General features: G+C 39.8%; 1 protein-coding gene and 1 non-coding gene across 7 annotated transcripts in view; both read left to right on the top strand.

Annotated features, from left to right (window-relative positions):
- CDON (cell adhesion associated, oncogene regulated) overlaps positions 1-19,183 on the top strand; it is a 97,108-nt gene that overhangs the window by 34,353 nt on the left and 43,572 nt on the right. For 5 of the 6 annotated variants that reach the window (XR_011484347.1, XR_011484346.1, XR_011484345.1 and 2 more), the window contains 7 exons: positions 294-440; positions 1,718-1,861; positions 2,709-2,996; positions 4,761-5,030; positions 9,614-9,958; positions 16,225-16,514; positions 18,534-18,708. Coding sequence is in view for 3 of the 6 variants with exons in the window: in XM_070457366.1 (XP_070313467.1) it covers positions 294-440; positions 1,718-1,861; positions 2,709-2,996; positions 4,761-5,030; positions 9,614-9,958; positions 16,225-16,514; positions 18,534-18,708 (1,659 nt within the window). In the remaining 3 variants the exon portion in view is untranslated. The remainder of the gene's footprint in view (positions 1-293; positions 441-1,717; positions 1,862-2,708; positions 2,997-4,760; positions 5,031-9,613; positions 9,959-16,224; positions 16,515-18,533; positions 18,709-19,183) is intronic. The other variant, XM_070457368.1, reaches the window with a different exon arrangement.
- LOC139031950 (U6 spliceosomal RNA) lies at positions 15,103-15,207 on the top strand. The gene has a single exon (XR_011484499.1). It is a non-coding gene; the product is annotated as a U6 spliceosomal RNA (small nuclear RNA).

Raw genomic sequence — 19,183 nt, 5'->3', positions numbered from 1 at the left:
ATGCTTTATAGTTCTCCCTAATATTTCAGGAACAGTTTGCTTGTCTTGTAGTCTCCCGGAAGCATTGACTTCTCAAAAAAGGTGCCATGACTAAGCCCCAGCCCTCAACCGTGCACCTCTATCCCAACTGCTTACTGAGATAAAAAGATTCTGCTACTCCGGAAACTGGGATTAGCTGCCACAAACAGCTGTGGTGCCAATGTTGTTTCTGGTTTTAAAATTTCCTTTGGGGAAGAGAGTTCAATTTTGCATTTATTTATTGATCCGTCTACTTATTTACTTATTTATTTTAGTTCTTGGTGATTTTGGTGCATCCACAAAAAATGTTATTACGGCAGAAGAAAAGAGTACCGGTTTCATTGGCTGCAAGGTACCAGATAGTAACCCCAAAGCTGAAGTGCGCTATAAAATCCGGGGAAAGTGGCTGAAGCGGTCCACAGGTGAGAACTCTAATGAAAAGCCAGTGACACCGTGGAACAAATGTCATTCACCAGCTTCCTTTAAGCTCTGTGTGCTGGGGGCTGTGGACACAGAAATACTTGAGACACATTGTCTCTCCTCTTGAGAGTCAAGTGGAAGAGACTAGAACAAATGGTTGTAGTCTAAGATAGAACATAATATAGAGTACAGGATAGAAATGATTATAGGAAATTCCCGGGTGGTCCAGGGGTTAAGACTCTGGGCTTCCAACGCAGGAGGCGAGGATTCAGTCCCTGGTCAGGGAACTAAGATCCTGTATGCTCAGAGGTGCAGCCAAAAAGTAAAAATTAAAAAGGAAATAATTACAACCCCGCACCTCTAAGGCTCACTCCTTCAACCTGTTCAGGAATTTACTCAGATAATATTTCCTTCAAGGTCGCTCTCATGGCTCTATCTAAAATGATAAGCCGTGTTTTCTCTGTCCCCCTTGATTCAGCTTCATCTTTTCTGTAGCACTGTATTGTATCAGTGATTGCCTGCTCTTTATTTGCCTCTCTCTCGGCTACCCCGTCCCTGCACTGGAATGCTGGCCACGTGAGTGCAGGGTTTGCTCTATCTGCTTGCTTCATTGTTGTATGGCTTGGGCCCAAGCCGTTGGCAGAAAGTAGGCTGTCAGTGCATACTGTTGAGAAGAAAGGAATGAAGACATGATTGAATACTGGGTGGTCAGTGCTGTAGGCAGAGGTTTGCCCAAGGTGATAGCTGTGGTCATTGTGTCTTTTTTTTTTTTTTAATAGTCCCCCTATAACTGTTTATTAGAATGTGAATATATTTCAAATCAGTAACTTAAAAAAAAAATCAAGTTACAGAGCATGCATAAAATACAAAGTAGCGATTTACAAGGAGATAGTAGTATCTTCATAACCTATACACCAAAATAATAAAACAGCTACAGAGGAAAACTAAATAGCTGACCACAGCAATGCCTTCAGTGCGCCCCACACGTCATGAGCACCGCAAAAGACAGAATCATTGTGTCTTTGTCCAAATGTTTCTTGTGCTTTTGATTTTCTCAGTGAGTGGTCTGGAGTCATGGGCCTGATTTTGTTACTCAAGTGCTGTTGACTTTTTTTTCCTGTCTTGGCTTTCCTTTTCCTTCATTTAATGTTTTTTCCCTAATTGCTTATCAGCTGCTTGTGTCATGTCTACATTTAAAGCGTAACTATCAACCTTTGTGAGTTTTAACTGGTGTCCTTCATAAAGAGAGAAGCCTAACTGCATTCCCTTCCTTCCTCAGAGAATTATCTAATCCTTCCATCAGGAAATCTGCAGATTTTGAATGTATCCTTAGAGGACAAAGGATCATATAAATGTGCAGCTTTTAATCCTGTCACACATGAGTTAAAAGTTGAACCCACTGGCCAAAAGCTCCTTGTGAGTCGTAAGTATTTGGGGGAATCATGGTCACTGGGGAGAGTCCTTGGAAGCATTCCACGTGAAGAGTTGGGAAATGGGAGTTCATTTTTCTTTCACATCCTGTTTGTTTATCATGAGAAAGTCTTATAAAAAATTACATGCCTAAATAGCATAATTCTGTACATGTTTTATTAATACAAATATAATGGCTTTCCAGGAGAGAATTTTGGTCGAATTGACAGAGTAGAATTCATATGGAGAACTCTGCCTTTTGCTCAGAGAGAAAGAAATTAGAGAGACTTCCCTGGTGGTCTAGTGGTTAAGACCTTGCCATCCAATGCAGGTCGGGGGGCTAAGATCCCATGTGTCTCAGAACCAAAAACCAGACCACAAACAACAGAAATTTATTGTAACAGATTCAATAAAGACTTTAAAAATGGTCCATGGCAAAAACAATCTTTGAAAAGAAAAAAAAAAGAAATTGGAGAGCGAATATCACTTTATATCAGTGATAATCAAATTGGTGGCTGACTATGAATTATGCAAAAATGTTTCTCACTTCTCTTTGAGATATAGTAGTTCATATCTGATTTTTTGGTCAAGCTGTGACTGGATCAGTAGTCAAAGCACAGTGAAGGAGTTGTCTGTCCATGTGCTTGGTGTGAATTTGACATTTCAAAACTATTAATTAGCCCTAAAGGATCCCCAAGTCTTTTAAAATCAATTCTCAACTGAAAATGGCTTCGTTACCAAATAGGACTTTGTAGTGTAAAAAAGAGTAAATGGGAAGATGAAGATGCTCACAGCTTTGCTAAGGAAGAAAGTAGAAGTGAATGCTTAATGATTTTTTTTGCTTCGCCTTCTTTCTCCAGGTCCTTCTTCAGATGACTTTCACATTCTTCACCCCACCTTTTCACAGGCATTAGCCGTTCTTTCTCGTAGCCCTGTGACCCTGGAGTGTGTGGTGAGTGGGGTCCCGGCTTCTCATGTGCACTGGTTGAAGGATGGTCAGGATGCGGTGGTGGGAGGCACTTGGAGAAGGCTGTATACGCATCTTGCCACGGACAGCATTGACCCAGCGGACTCCGGCAACTACTCTTGTGTGGTGGGGAACAAGTCTGGAGATGCCAAACACGTGTCTTACGTGGTGAATGTACTTGGTAAGACGTTACTTGTTAAGTGTGTTTTCAAGTCAGGCTATTTTTCCGATCTAACTGATGTTTGAATGGAAGATCTGTTTGTGAACTGTAAATGGAATAGAGACTATCTAGAAATAGTTACCCCGGTAGCCAGCTTCATTTCTCTAAAGCACTGCTGGGACTTCCATGGGGGTCCTGTGGTTTAAGACTTGGCGTTCCCAGTGCAGGAGGTGGGGTTCAATCTCTGGCTAGGGAACTAAGATCCCACCACATAATGTGTGGTACAGCCAGGGATAAGAGAAGACTGCTGAGTTGGGCAGTATTTCTGTGTAGCACAGAGTCTTTCACCTGGGATGTTCTTGGGATCTCACCCCTACCCTGGTTACACAAAACGGAGCTGGTTCTTCCTTCTCAGTGACATGGAGGAAAGAGACTGGAGTCCAACCGGATCAAGGTTCTGGGCTGTATCAGTGTGTGGTGTCCAGTAACAGTAACTAAGACAGAGTGCATTGTCAGCTGTATCTGACTCTTTTTTGACCCCGTGGACTGTAGCCCACCAGGCTCCTCTGTCCATTGGATTGCCCAAGCAAGAATACCGAAGTGGGATGCCATTTCCTCCTCCAGGAAGTCGAACTCCACCCAGGGGTCGAACTGGCGTCTCCCACATCTCCTGCACTGGCAGGCGGATTCTCTACTATTGAGCCATCAGGAAGCCGAATAAGACAGAGTACTAACTAGAAAATGTCATCTCATAAAGGCAGTGGGTTTCATTTTATTTTCCCTTTTGAAATGGTTTCACTACTGCTGACTCATAAAATTTGTGTTATTTTCACTCACATTCCATGTGTACTATTTATTTCCGTGTCGTTCCTTTCTTCCAGCTACCTATCTCACTGTCATGTGTAGCAGCAAAATGTTTTATCAAAACAAATTTTCATGGAAACCAGAAAAAAAGTTTCATACTAAATATAGTTTTTGTCAACTGGACCTGTTTATGTGCAACAGTGGCCTGAGGCAGGTTATACTGGCATTAGTGTATGTGTATGGCAAGCAGGCTTTAAAATTTAATGATAATTAGGACTAGATTAATATACACAATCATTTAATATTGGCATATGTTACAAATGCCAATACATGATTTACTTTGTCCAAGTAAAAAGTGGCCTGATGGATACTAAAAGAAGATTTTTTGCCCAGAATACACCTAACCTCAAAGCAGAATTCACCAGGAAAAAAGAAAAAATTTTACTTCCAAATAAGCATTCTTCTATTTTGGCTCTTGTATAGTATAAAATCCAAGGAAATTATTATTTCAAAACAGATCATCTGAAACCCTGCATATGTGCATATGTGTGTGCGCACATATGTTGGCTTGGGGGGTGGTTAATTGGGTGGAGAGATCTATTACATAAAAAAGGACTGCAACATATTAGTAACATATGGTTTATCCTATTGGAGGAAAGTCAATACATTTCTAATTTTTTGTTGATGAGAGAATATGAGGGAGGAAACAATACATATTGGTTTCAACTAGTCATTGGTAGAGTTTTAATGACTTGTGTGAGGGCTAACTTTATATTTTTTATTTTTATTTTTTATTAATTTTTATTGGTGTATTAGTTGATTTACAATGTTATGATGGTTTCAGGTGTATAGCAAAGTGAATCAGTTATACATATACATTTCTCCACTCTTTTTAAGATTTTTTTTCCCATATAGGTCATGCAGAGGATTGACTGTGGTATACAGTAGGTCCTTATAAGTTATAATATGTTTTATTTTTAGAACGTGCTTCAATTTCTAAAGGACTGCAGGATCAGACAGTGTCTCTAGGTGCGACAGTACAATTCACGTGTGAAGTTCATGGGAACCCAGCACCCAACCGTACCTGGTTTCACAATGCCCAGCCCGTTCACTCTTCCCCACGACATCTAACTGTGGGAAATGGATTGAAAATTAGTGGTGTTACCATGGAAGATTCCGGGCTGTATCAGTGTGTAGCAGATAATGGGATTGGATTTACACAGTCTACTGGGAGACTTGAAATTGAAAAAGGTAGGCTTTTAGGTCATGTCATCCTAGGAAATTTCACTGTACAGATGGGATTTTGTTTTGATTAAAAATTAAATTCTCTTTACAAAAAGGAAGTAATCCTATCACCATAACAGAACTGTGTTCATTTTCCATGTTCCTTTCTACTTGCTGGTAGACATTTCCATGAAGAAGCAACCTTATTTAATCAGGCTGATAAAAAAATTTGTTTTTAATATTTTTTAACAGATACATCATTGCTTTAAAAAGGTATAATTTTAAAAAGTATGTGGTAAAAATCTCACTCGTGTTCCCTAGCCAGTCAGATATCTCTTAGAACTAACAAGTTTTGTAATTTTCTTGACTAGTCTTGTATGCATGTATATGGTTAATTACATGTAACATGTGAGTTTGTGTGCATTTAATAGTAATATCAATTTTTTTTATACAAATGATGCTGGCATTCATATAAATTACCTTGAATTTCTCCTTTAAAATTTCCTTGGATTTTACCTTAAAAATTACCTTGATTTTTTTTTCACTTAACATATATCCTGGCCACCTTTGCATATGGTACATTAAATAATATTTTCATTTCTTTTAAAAAATGGCTGCTTAGTCTTCTATTGTATAGCTGTGAAGGTCTGACTGATACCTCATGGATGACTGTTTCTAATCCTTTGCTATTATAAGGACTCTATGATGAATGTCCTTCTACATAGATTATTTTGCACATATGTGAACCTCTTTAAAGTAAATCCTTAGAAATAAACTTGCTAAATAAAAGCATATATGCCTTGGTAATTTTGACAGATACCTTGCTCTCTCTCTCTTGTTATCATTTTACACTCCTACCAGCAATGTTTCCTTATATTCTCACCAAGGCAGTAGATTGTCAGAATTCTGTTTAATGTTTGCCTATCTGATAGGTTTTTCAAAACTACGTTTTGATCCCTATATTTTTTATTATAATGAGTGACGCTGAGCATCTCATGATGTGTTTCTGAGCCGTCGAATTTGCTTTCCTGTGTACTGAGTGCTCATTGTCTTTTGTCCATTTTATATTAGGTTATTCGTCTTTTTTATTATTTATAGGAATTCTTTATATATTATGGAAATTAAGCTTTTGCTGAGAGTTATAAATATTTCAAAGAATCAATATAACAGAGACCAACTCTCTGAACTTGTTGCAGTTACTTTAGACTCTGCAGTTACTTTAGACTCATTAATTTCAATGAATTATTTCAGATGTTAATAATAAAGAATTTTTACATGGCATGTATTTGGAAATTTAGAATTATAGTTCTCAATGGCTGGGTGAAAAAATCGTATTGGAAATTTAAAATTCAAAATAATAATGAATGTCAAAGTCAAATTGTGTGGGATATAGGAGAGCAGAATATAAAAGGATTTATACCCTTAAATGCTTATAAAAAAAAGCTAGTAAAACTAAAAATTAGTGGGCTAAGTAAAATAATAGAATAGATTTAAAGAAAACAGAAGAAAGGAGATAATAAAGATATGGACAGAAATCAGTTAAATAGAAAATTAAGATAAAATAGATAGGATCAGTAGGGATAAAGTTTAACCAAAGAGTTAGCCCAGTAATCAGTCAGAAAATTTAAAGTGGCGTTCATCCAATTTAATGAATAAAGGAGAAGAATACTATGATGATCTCAGTAGAAGCAGAAAAACCATTTGATATAATTCAGTATCCATGTTAGACACTCTTGGAAAAATAGAAATAGGAGGGAACTTTCTTAACAATAAAGAAAATCCAATAAAAAAAACTTACAGAAAACATTACTTTTAATGGCAAAACGTTAAAGCATTCCCTTTAAAATATCTTTTAGTTTTCATTATAGTTCAGATTCTAACCAGCACAGGATGATAAGAAAAAGAAATAAAGATATTAGGATATAAAAAGGCAGGAGGGAGAAGGGGGCAACAGAGGAAGAGATGGTTGGATGGCATCACTCATTCCATGGACATGAATTTGAGCAGACTCCTGGAGATAATGAAGAACATGGAAGCCTGGCATGCTGCAGTCCATGGAGTCATAAAGAGTTGGACAGGATTTAGTGACCGAACAGCAATAAAGATAAGAGAGAAAGAAACTCTTTCTCTTTAAGCTGTTCTCTTTCTCTTTAAACTCTTTTCTTTAAGCTGTTATTAATGTTATTAATTCACAGCTCCTATGGTTGTCATGAGAGAGAATCCTCTATAGTTTGTTGGCAAATTATTAGAAATAATAAAAGCTTTAGCAAGATGGCTGATGAAGACCAATAAACAGGAATCAGTTGCCTTTCCAGGTACCAGTGTGTTAGCAAGTTTCTCTAGAGAAACAAAACACAATAGGATATGTAAGATACACATCAGAGATTTATTGTAGAAACTGGCTCACACAGTTAAGGTGGTCAAGTCTGTCATCTGCAAACTGGAGAAGGAGGTAAGGTGATGAAGCAGTTCAATTGTGGGAGAAGTGATGGTAAGTCTCAACCTAAGCCCCATAGCCAGAGGTCCAGGAGCACTGATGTCCAGGGTCCTTAGGGCAGGAGAAGGATGACTAGGCTCATAGAGAGAATTCGTTCTTCTGCATTTTTGTTCTACTGAGGTCCTCATCGGATTGGATGGTGCCCACCCATATTGGGGAGGGCCATCTGCTATCCTCAGTTTACCAGTTCAGGTGCAGATTTCTTCTGGAAACACCCCTCACAGGCACACCTAGTTATCTGAGCATCCTTTAACCCAGTCAAGTTGACACATAAAACTAACCATTACAACCAGCAACAGAAAATGTCATTTAAAAGTCACCTTTTTATATTAGAAACTTTAAAAAGTTCCAAGTACATAGAAATATATAACAGTTCATGGATACCAAAATTCAGTATTAACATACTTCTAAGGTCTTTCCAAAAGCTTTCTGTAGATTCGTGCAGTTCCAACTAAATCCTATCACTAGTTTGAGGACCTAGACAAACTAATTCTAAATCATATGGATGATCAAAAGACCAACAATAGCTAAGACACTCTAAAAGAAGAACAAGAATGTGGGGGGCCTTGCTTTACCAGATTTTAGAACACACACAAAAATTTATAGTAATTAAGATATGCTGTAGGGCTTCCCTGGTGGCTCAGTGGTGAAGAACCCCCTGCCCATGCAGGAGACTGCAGTTTGATCCCTGATCCGGAAAGATTCCACATGCCGTGGAGCAGCTAAACCCATGTGCCACCACTATTGAGCCTGTGCTTTAGAGCCTGGGAGCTTCAATTACTGAAGCCCGTGCACCCTAGAGCCAGGCTTTGCAATAAGAGACACCACCACAGTGAGAAGCCTGCACACCACAACTAGAGTTGTCCCTACTCCTGGCAACTAGAGAAAAGCCTGAGCAGCAGTGAAGATCCAGCACAGCCAAAAATGAGTAAACAAATAAAATCATTAAAAAAAAAAAGACAGTGATGTATTATTGGTGCAGGAAAAGACAAGTAGGTCATGAAGGATATGCATGTAAGGATTTGACCTAGGTGGCACTGCAGATCACCAAGGGAAGGATATCCATTTCAGGGTTCCATGTGGGGATAACAAATGGAGAAAAGGAAATTAAATCTCTAACGCACAAAGACTAATTTCCAGTGGGCTAAAGACCTATATATGAAAGGCAAAATGGTGAAGTTTTTCAAGAAAATATAGAAGAATATATGACCTAAGTAAAACTTTTTGACCAGAAATTTTAGGCTAATTTTTAAGAAAAGATTGGTGTGACCATGTTAAAATTAAAGCATCCTTATTATTAAAAGATACCATTAAAATGAAAAGAAAAACAGAGAGAAAATACTAGTAACAAATGTAATGCACAAAAGAACAGTATGTAGTTACAAAGAATCCAGAACCATTATGAAAAAGATAAAGGACCCAGTAGAAAAAAGGACAAAAGGTATTTGACAGAGGAAGAAAAAATGAGTAGCAAATTAACCTGTGAAAAGATGTGCAACTTCATTAGTACTGAGGGAAATGCACGTTATGACCCATGAGATAGCATTTTATAAGTACTTGATGGGCAAAAATTCAGAAATCTGGAAACTGTTGAATGACTGTCAAACGCAGGAAGTAGGACTAGAAAAGGAGAAAGATGTGCTGGAGAAAATGTCAGATGTCAATATTCTATTGTGAGGTCATGAAATATATGCTCCCAAAATATCTAGGACCAAAAGGAAGGAGGTGGTGTTACTTTAGTTTACAAACAAAAATTTGTTCATGTATGGTCAGAAATACATTTATCAACTATAATTCAGAACAGGTTTTTCTCCCAGAATTGTTGTGATCAGATTTTTGCATCCTGGAACCAACTTTTTTTTTTTTTTTTTTTTTTTTGAGGGCCTATTGCTTAGTCTTATACTTCTTTACACCTTTTTCATGGTAAAGTCTGAGGCTTTGGCCTCGCATGTTCTGTATTTGCAGTGACCAGATGTGCTGAAGAAACCTGTGGGCAAGTTCTCTTCACAGTTCTGTATTTACATTTATGCAATAGGATGAAATTATTTTGCATTGTAGATACTATATATAACGTACTTAATTTTTATATGTGAATTATTTTTTTCTTTAATAGGCAGTGGACTCAAGCCCATTATAGTTAGAGCGCCAACAAGTGCAGAGGTGGCCGTTGGTGACTCTGTGACTTTGTCCTGCAATGCCACTGGGGTACCGGTGCCCGCCATCCGTTGGTACGACAAGCACGGATTGATAACCAGTCATCTGTCTCAAGCTCTTAGATCTAAATCCCGAAAACCCCACTTATTAAGACCTGGGAGTTCCGACCCAGAGCCTGTCACATCCCGGGCGGGCTCAGGCTCTCTGCACATTCAGGCTGTTACTCGGGAACACGCCGGGAAGTACACCTGTGAAGCCACAAACACACATGGCACTGCACGGTCGGAAGCCATCCTTATAGTTGGTGAGTTGTCATTAGTGTCTTTTCCCAGAGGAATGGGTTTCTTTGATAGTAAGGGATAAAGTAAAAGATACATTTTTTAGAGATTGTTGAACTTATTAAGTGAAAGTCGCTTAGTCGTGTCCAACTCTTTGCAAACCCATGGACTGTAGCCTGCCAAGCTCCTCTGTCCATCGAATTCTCCAAGAAAGAATACTGCAGTGGGTAGCCTATCCGTTCTGCAGGGGATCTTCCCAACTCAGGAGTCGAATCGGGGTCTCCTGCATTGCAGGCGGATTCTTCACCAGCTGAGCTGTCAGGGAAGCCCAGACTTATTAAGATATACTTCAAACCCAAGTCTCTTGCATCTCCTGCATTGACAGGTGGATTCTTTACCAGCTGAGCCACCAGGGAAGTCCTCATCTATATATTTCCCTCTTCCTTCTTCAAAGTTATTTTTCTAACAAGATGTATGCTATTCTTTATATTTTTATTGACGTGGGGCAATGATGACTTAATTTGGAGTACTGGTATATAGAATATCAATATTCAAATTAATTCAGATTTGACTTAATTCACAATCAAATCTGATATCAGTGGGCATTAGTGAAGGTGCCCTACTCATAGGGCTGGTGTGAGAATTCCAGGAGACTATATCTGTAAAGTGCTTAGAACAGTGTCTGGAAGTATTACTAGAAAGCCTTTAATAAATACTAAGTATTGGGTTATAATTATTGATATCTAATTATTATTAAATTATAATTATCCCTTATGATTCCCTGGTGGCTCAGATGGTAAGAATCTGCTTACAAAGCAGGAGACCCAGGTTCAATCCCTGGGTTGGGAAGATCCCCTGGAGGAGGGCACGGCAACCTACTCCAGTGGTCTTGCCTGGAGAATCCCCATGGATTGGAGCCTGGAGGGCTGCCGTCCATGGGGCTGCAAAGAGTTGGACACAACTGAGCAACTAACACTTTGTGGTAGTGTGTAAGGAATGAAGAAGTAGTTCCTGATTTTAGTAAACCTCAAAGTATCCTTAAGTATAGAAGGTAGTTAAGGTTTGCATAAATTTATACACACTTATGGATGTGTATATGTATGTATACATGTGTGTGTTTATGTATCAGTCTGGCAAGCAAAAATAGGAGCGGCTCAGCTCAAAATTGTTAGCTGCAAGATGTGTAATGCAGGTACCGCTAGGATAGAGCATTTGCTGAAGTGGTCATTTTATGTAAATAAGGGGAAGATGGAGCTGTAGATGTCACAGTCATAGCTGTTGGGACGAAGTAAGTGTCTAGTTGTCTGCCTCACTTTACTTACTCATTTATTTAATTTTTAATTTTTTTGGCCATACCACGTCATGTCGGATCTTAGTTCTCTGACCCAGGGATCGAACCCAAGTCCTCTGCATTGGAAGTGCAGGGTCTTAACCACTGCACCACCAGGAAGGCCCCCTAACTGCCTCACTTTAAATATGAGAAATCTGAAGTTATTGGAAGATACATAATTTGTTTAGAGGAGATATTTTTAGGTTTTGAAGATCCCTGTCACCCCCGGGATTTTATGTCTTGATAAGCCTCATTTTGTGATGTACAGTAACCCCATGCACCACATCCTGCCTGAGTGGGCCTCCACTGTGCCTTTTACATGCTCCACATTAATGATCAAAGTCTAGCTGAGTCTGTTAAAGCTCAAAACAGCATATAACAACCCAGTTCTTCCCCTGGAAGTCTGAGCCTATTGTTAAATTCTAGCGTGCTGACAGTCTTTACATTGTTTATTGTGAAGAGGGCAGTAAGCAAGATGAATCACTCCCTCACCTTTTTTTCTTCCCAGAGACCTTGGTTTTTGAGGTTCTGGATATACAAATATTTGTAGAGTGAGTTGTAACTCTTCAAAACTATAATGAGAATTGGCCTAGGGTCCTAAATAGTTTGGGGTGGGGTTGCTGGTTTGAGTGGTCACAGGGGGAACCACTTAGGCAGATTTGGTTCTGTTCCTGTTGACTTGGTTTCAACTCAGAGTCATTAACTCATAAACATGGCCACTGTCATAGTACTCAGAAAGCCAATGTTTTATCAATCTCTTTTACAATTAAAAAAAAAATTCTATCTTAAAAAAATGCTAGATATCTCTTTTAGATGACCATTTCAAAGTTGTTTTGACGATAAAAAGAGTTGTTGTTCAGTCACTGTGTCCAACTCTTTGCGACTCCATAAACACCAGGCTTCCCTGTCTTTCATTGTCTCCTTGAGTTTTTACCAACTTGTGTCCATTGAGTCAGTGATGCCATCTGATCATCTCATCCTCTGTGGCCCCCTTCTCTTGCCCTCAATCTTTTCCCAGCATCAGGTCTTTTCGAAAAAGAGTTGCTTTGAAGGTCAATTGAGATCATGGATGTGAAGAACCTTTGGAAAGTACTGTGAAGGCTTTATGCATTGTATCTAGCATCTTGTGAGCACTCTAATTGTGCTGTTGGGAACAGTAGAAGAAAATTAATTGCATCTCCTTTTCAATAAAAGTTACGGAAAAGTCTCTTTGCAGCCCGAATAACACAAGTGGAATTTTGATACTCCTGCAGTAGACACAGGCTGTAACATTGCATTCTTCTCATGCCTCTGTATAAACTGCGGCATGTGGTATTCAAACTCTTCTACAGCCAAATACCACTTCCCAGTGGTGACCTGCCCAGAGGATGCATGAAACACTAATGATAAAAAGGTCCTTCTCCACTGCCCTAAGCCACAACTAATTGCCTCCACTTGCTAGAATCCATCTCTGCATTAGCAGGCTCCCAGCCACACCCTTCACATCCAGCCCTCATTCTGACTCACTAAGTAAACAGGCCTGTTCCAGGAGCAATATTTGGAAGTTGTCTCAGGGAACTTAATTAATTTTCTTCTATCTTATTTTTCCACTAGCTTCTTGTTTTCTTTGATGGAGAAAGCTTCTGGGACACCTTTTCTCTCTTTTAAACAAACAGAACTGACCTCCCACTGTTAGCCCTGTTTTCTGGTTGGTTCTCTATGAAGCTGCAGTCGCTCTAAAAATACTCCCACCTTTTACCAGGAATCTGACTTCATTGTGGAAAAGAGACTCTGCTGTTGTTTCCTAGGCTCCCTTCCTTCACAGAAGTAGGAGACCTTTCGTTGTCTGTATTAATAGCATTTTAGAGGGACCAGGCTGTCAATCCTCGGGTTTTATTGTCTTGGCAGTTTATTTGTTTTCATAAATTGCTCTCTCATTTTTTCATGGCAGCACCGCTAACATTCTTCTGCCAGCTGTTGTCTCTTAATCTCTCAGAACCCAAGTTTCTTCATCTGTAAAACGGAAGTATTACTATCTTCCTAAGAATGTTTTTTGGAGAATTAAATGAGATGATGGTTATTTAATGTCTGGCTCCATGCTGAGCACGTAATATGTGCTGTGTAATTCTTTTTGGGTGTAGGTGACCTATTTATTTTTTTCAGCACAAATAAATTATTTTTACCTTCCTCTATGTATTCTGTACGTTCTTAGTAGTGAATATTAAGGCTGTTTTTAGATTGGCAGTTTTTTAAAAATTTATTTTATTGAAGAATAGGTGATTTACAGTGTCGTGTTAATTTTTGCTGTATAGCAAAGTGATTTAGTTATCCATATAATACATTTTTCATATTCTTTTCCATTCTGGTTTTTTACAGTATATTGAATATAGTTCCCTGTGCTATACAGTAGGACCTTGTTGTTTATCTATTCTGTATATAATACTTTGCATCTCGGCTAACACCAAGCGACTAGTCCGTCCCTCCTCCACTCTGCTTTCGCTTTGGCAACCACAGGTCTGTTCTCTGTATCTGTAGATAAGTTCATTTGTGTCATATTTTTGATTCTGCACATAAGTGATATTCTGTGGTATTTGCCTTTTTCTTATTTCGCTTACTGTGATACAGACTGGCAGTTTCTTAAGGCAACCTTCCATTTTATCCAGAAAAAAAAATTGGAAACAAGTAACTTCTTCCTTTACCTTTGCTAGTCTTGTTTCATTTCCTTGCTCTTGTCTCTGACTTGTCTTCCGAGTATAGAAGAGGTAGTTAGTTACGTTGTTGTATGCAGTGAAAGTGTTAGTTGCTCAGTCTTGTCTAACTCTTTGCAACCCTAGGGACCGTAGCCCGCCAGGCTCCTCTGTCCATGGAATTCTCTAGGCAGGAATACTGGAGTGGGTTGCCATTCCCTTCTCCAGGGAATCTTCCCGACCCAGGGATCAAACTCAGGTCTCCGGCACTACAGGCGGATTCTTTACCATCTGAGCCACCAGGGAAGCCCAAGTGTTAAGTTGTTCATCTCTTGTTGTTCAGTCGCTCAACCATGTCTGACTCTTTGCGACCCCACAGACTACAGCTTGCCAGGCTTCCCTGTCCTTCACCATCTCCTGGAGCTTTTGAAAACTCATGTGCATTGAGTCAGTGATGCCATCCAACCATCTCATCCTCTGTCGTCCCCTTCTCCTCCTGCCTTTAATCTTTCCCAGCATCAGGGTCTTTTCCAATGAGTCGGTTCTTTGCATCAGGTAGCCAGAGTATTGGAGCTTCAGCTTCAGCATCGGTCCTTCCAATGAATATTCAGGATTGATTTCCTTTAGGATTGATTGGTTTGATCTCCTTGCAGTCCAAGGGACCCTCAAGAGTCTTCTCCAACACCACAGTTCAAAAGCATCAATTCTTCAGCATTCAGCCTTCTTTACAGTCCAACTTTCACATCCGTACATGACTACTGAAAAAACCATCTTTGGGGGTAGTTATATCTGATGAACGACTTAACAGGTCCTTTATTACCTTACAGGTCTGTGGGTTACCTGGATAAAGTGGGCCATTCTGTGGGCCTTGCTTGGTCTTTTAGACCTTTGTAATCAGATAGCACCTGGGGCTGGAACAGCCGACGTAGCTTCACTTACACATGTGGCATATTTGTGAGGGCTGGACTCCACCCGCATCCCCTCCTCTCCCTCCCACCGCCCTCCATTTTTCTGCCTTCCTCCCTCTCTCCCTTCCCTGGTCACTTCTCTCCATGGCTAGCTTGGACGTCTGTATGTGGTTAACACTCTGGTAGGGGTGCCAGGCCTTCTTAAGGCTTAAGCCTGGAAGACCACAGCCTCTCTTGGGCTTGGCATTGGTTAAAGCCACTCACAGGTGCTCGCTTCAGCAGCACATATACTAAAATTGGAACGATACAGAGAAGATTAGCATGGCCCCTGCGCAAGGATGACCCAAATTCGTGAAGCATTCCATATTTAAAAAAAAAAAAAAAGCCACTCACAGGGTAGCCCGATTCAGCGTGGGAGGGGACTGCCCAAGGGTGTGAATACTAGGGGACCTTTGGGGACTAGCTACCCAGTAGGTAATGGTCTAACTCTTGATCTTTTCTTTGCTACTTGTGTTATTTTGTTCCCAAGGGAATGCATTACTCATTGTGTTTCATTTACCAATTAGAGTAAATGTTCCTTGTTCGCCAACTTAAAATCTTCCGAGGTTACACTAGCAAGTTGTTGTTGTAAAAGAGGGAACGCTAGCATAGAGCAGGGGAAAATAGCATCCTTTCACATCAGAGACGTGGGTTTGATCCCTATGTTGGGAAAATTCCCTGGAGGAGGAAATGGCAACCCACTGCAGTATTGTTGCCTGAAGAATCCCTTGAACAGAATCTGGTGGACTGTGGTCCACAGGGTCGCAAAGAGTCGGAAACGACTAAAACAACTTAGCACTAGTACTAGCTACTAAACTACTGCATTGTAGAACTGCTTTTTCAGAAAATTAATTTGCTCCTTCATGAATAGTAAATAGCTACTGGACATCAAACCAGTCAATCCTAAAAGAAATCAACCCTGAATATTCATTGGAAGGACTGATGCTGAAGCTCCAATATGTTGGCCACCTGATGTGAAGAGGTGGCTCCTTGGAAAAGATCCTGGTGCTGGGAATGATTGAGGGCAGGAGGAGAAGGGGATGACAAATGATGAGATGGTTAGATAGTATCACCGACTCAATGGACATGAACTTGAGCAAACTCCAGGAGATATCGAAGGACAGGGAAGCCTGGTATGCTGCAGTCCATGGAGTCGCAAAGAGTTGGACATGACTTAGTGACTGAATGACAGCAACTGGAGATTAGTTGTCTCCATGAATTATAAGTTGAAATGTTCTCTGTTTTAATTACTAGGGCTCAAATTGTGCTAACATTGTGTTAGATGACAGCATACTATGTGAGAGACCCTGCAATAATGCATTTCTTCAATATCCTCTCTTTCTCTGCAGTTCCTTTTGAGACAGACACCAAAGCAGAAATAGTCACATCTTCTGATCCCACTCAGAATGATAAAAGTGATGATTCAGAAACTGAATCATTGAGCTCATTTCCGGTGAAAGAACATTCCAGTGCCAAGGAATCATCATCAGAGAAAAATGCTAGTGGCACCTCTGTCCCTGACGCCCCCATCATTCTGAGCCCCCCTCAGACACACACACCAGACACCTACAACCTGGTCTGGAGGGCAGGGAAGGATGGCGGGCTGCCCATCAATGCCTATTTCGTGAAGTACCGAAAGGTAATGTCTTGTCATTTGCAATCTTTCTCTTCTCATGTCTTCGCATCCTGTGTATAACACGTACTTATTATCTTTCACACTTGTGGAGTGGCAGCAAACAGAACAGGAGGATCCCAGGGCGAGGAGTTTGGGAGAGAGTCAGCAGTCATGCTGGGTTTACTAGTTTTATAAAAGCAGTGAGAATGAAGTACAAATAACCGCACCCAGATTGGGATTTTAAGAACCGGGTAACTTGACAGTTGTTTTCTTGTCCATTCCTTGGGGTTTGAGGGATCTTAGTTCCCCAACCAGGGATAGAACCCTGGCCCTGACACTGAAAGCCCCAAGTCCTAACCACTGGACTGCCAGGGATTCCCTGCTTCTTGCCCTTTTTAATCAACTATTTTAACCCCTTGGGTGTAAAGCTTTATAAACCGCTTTTTTTTTGTTGTTGTTAGTTAATTTTCTTCTTTTTTTTTTTTTTCCATTTATTTTTATTAGTTGGAGGCTAATTACTTTACATCATTACAGTAGTTTCCAGCATTGAAACATGTATATTATCTAGGGTGAAACAGATAACCAGCCCAGGTTGGGTACATGAGACAAGTGCTCGGGCCTGGTGCACTGGGAAGACCCAGAGGGATCGGGTGGAGGGGGAGGTGGGAGGGGGGACTGGGATGGGGAATACATGTAAATCCATGGCTAATTCATTTCAATGTAAAAAAAACTATAAACCACTTTTTAAGAAATAATTCCTTCCTTCTCTGAAGTGGCAGAAGACGGTTTGTTTAGCAAAGAAGCAATTTCTTATTAGAAACCACTGTTTGAACAAAGTTGTTCCGTTATAATCTCTGACTAATATTTTCATTTCAAGTTGTCTTCCTAATTGTATTAATATCTTTCATTGTTTGGTTATTTATTATGGTAAATGTTGGTCCGTCTCAATTGATTTTTCAGATGGTATTTTTTATCCACAGGCTTATATTAAAACAAGATGAAAATCCTCCCCTCTTTGTTTAATGAAACTAGTAAATGAAATGGGAGTAGATGTACTCACATTTAAAATAATTTTCTATATTCAAGATGTTTTGGTATCCATCATTTAATAGGAATTTTTTTTTATCCTTTAGGTATTTTTTTAATTGAAGTATAGTTTATTCACAATGTTTATTACTGCTGTATAGCATAGGTATTCAGTTATCCCTATATATACATTTTTTAAAAATATTTTTTCCTTTCCATTATGGTTTATTATAGGATATTGAATATCTAGTTCTCTGTACTATACAGTAAGACCTTGTTGTTTTTCCATCCTATGTGTAAAAGCTTACGTCTGCTGGTCCAGCCTCCCACTCCATTTCTTCCCCTCCAGTAATATTTTTAATATCTGGAAAAATTAACATAATGATACTTGAAAGTTTATTCACTGTTTTTAACTTGGTGATTCTAGATGAAGGAAGTTTCACTGGTAACCCTGTCCACATGGAAACTTCCATGAATGTTGGCTCTTGGTTTTGTTAATGAAGGCATAACAGATTGGATTCTTTCTTTCAACTCACTGAACAGTGTAAAGACATGAAGCAAGACTGTTAGAAATATGTAATGCATAATTTTATAATTTATACAGACATAAACATGAACTATGATTTACCAGGTATTGTGTATATTGTATATTATTATTAATACGTATTATTGTTTACTTATTTAATTCTCCCATTAGCTCAGTAAGAAAGGAGCAATGTTTCCATTACGAGGAAACAACTGGGTAATCAAGTAACTTACTTGAGGCCATACGTTAGTGGCAACTGATGAAGCAGTACTCTTTTTCAAAAACAGTGAGGATCCCAAAGTTCTCACTATAGGTCTCCTTCTCTTTCTTAATTGGAAGAGGTACTGTGTCTCTTTCACTTCTGACTGTGTATCACTTCCCCAAATTCATTTTGGAATTTAAGGACTTCTAGTTTTTACCCAATTGAAATGGGAAGATTTTCTGCCCTGTATCTCCATTTTTTGAAAAATGCCTTGTTTTCGCTTGGGTAGCTGGAGGATGGTGTTGGTGTCGTGGGGAGCTGGCACACAGTTCGAGTCCCAGGAAGTGAGAATGAGCTCCATTTAACGGAACTGGAGCCATCAAGTCTCTACGAAGTTTTGATGGTGGCGAGGAGTGCAGCCGGGGAAGGACAGCCTGCCATGCTCACCTTCCGAACCAGCAAGGGTGAGTATAATCTTCCTTAAGAGGAGGGAATTGGCTGTATTGATGTCACTTTTTAATAATTAGTGTCATTTTGGGGTAGCAAAGTTTCTTATATATAAATATACTAAATAAACCTATTATAGTACCTCTTGGGGCCACATTTAGATGGTTTTATTCTTCTAGTCCATCTAGCATTTCACGGATATTTTTGAGGGTTTATGATAGGTAGGAGAAGGCAATGGCACCCCACTCCAGTCCTCTTGCCTGGAAAATCCCATGGACGGGGGAGCCTGGTAGGCTACAGTCCATGGGGTCGCGGAGAGTCGGACACGACTGAGCGACTTCACTTTCACTTTTCACTTTCATGCATTGGAGATGGAAATGGCAACCCACTCCAGTATTCTTGCCTGGAGAATCCCAGGGACAGGAGGCTGGTGAGCTGCCGTCTATGGGGTCACACAGAGCTGGACACGACTGCCGTGACTTAGCAGCAGCA

This window comes from Odocoileus virginianus, chromosome 28 (assembly GCF_023699985.2).
Source record: "Odocoileus virginianus isolate 20LAN1187 ecotype Illinois chromosome 28, Ovbor_1.2, whole genome shotgun sequence".
NCBI lineage: Eukaryota > Metazoa > Chordata > Mammalia > Artiodactyla > Cervidae > Odocoileus > Odocoileus virginianus.
This window is presented reverse-complemented; position numbering and strand designations above follow the sequence as displayed.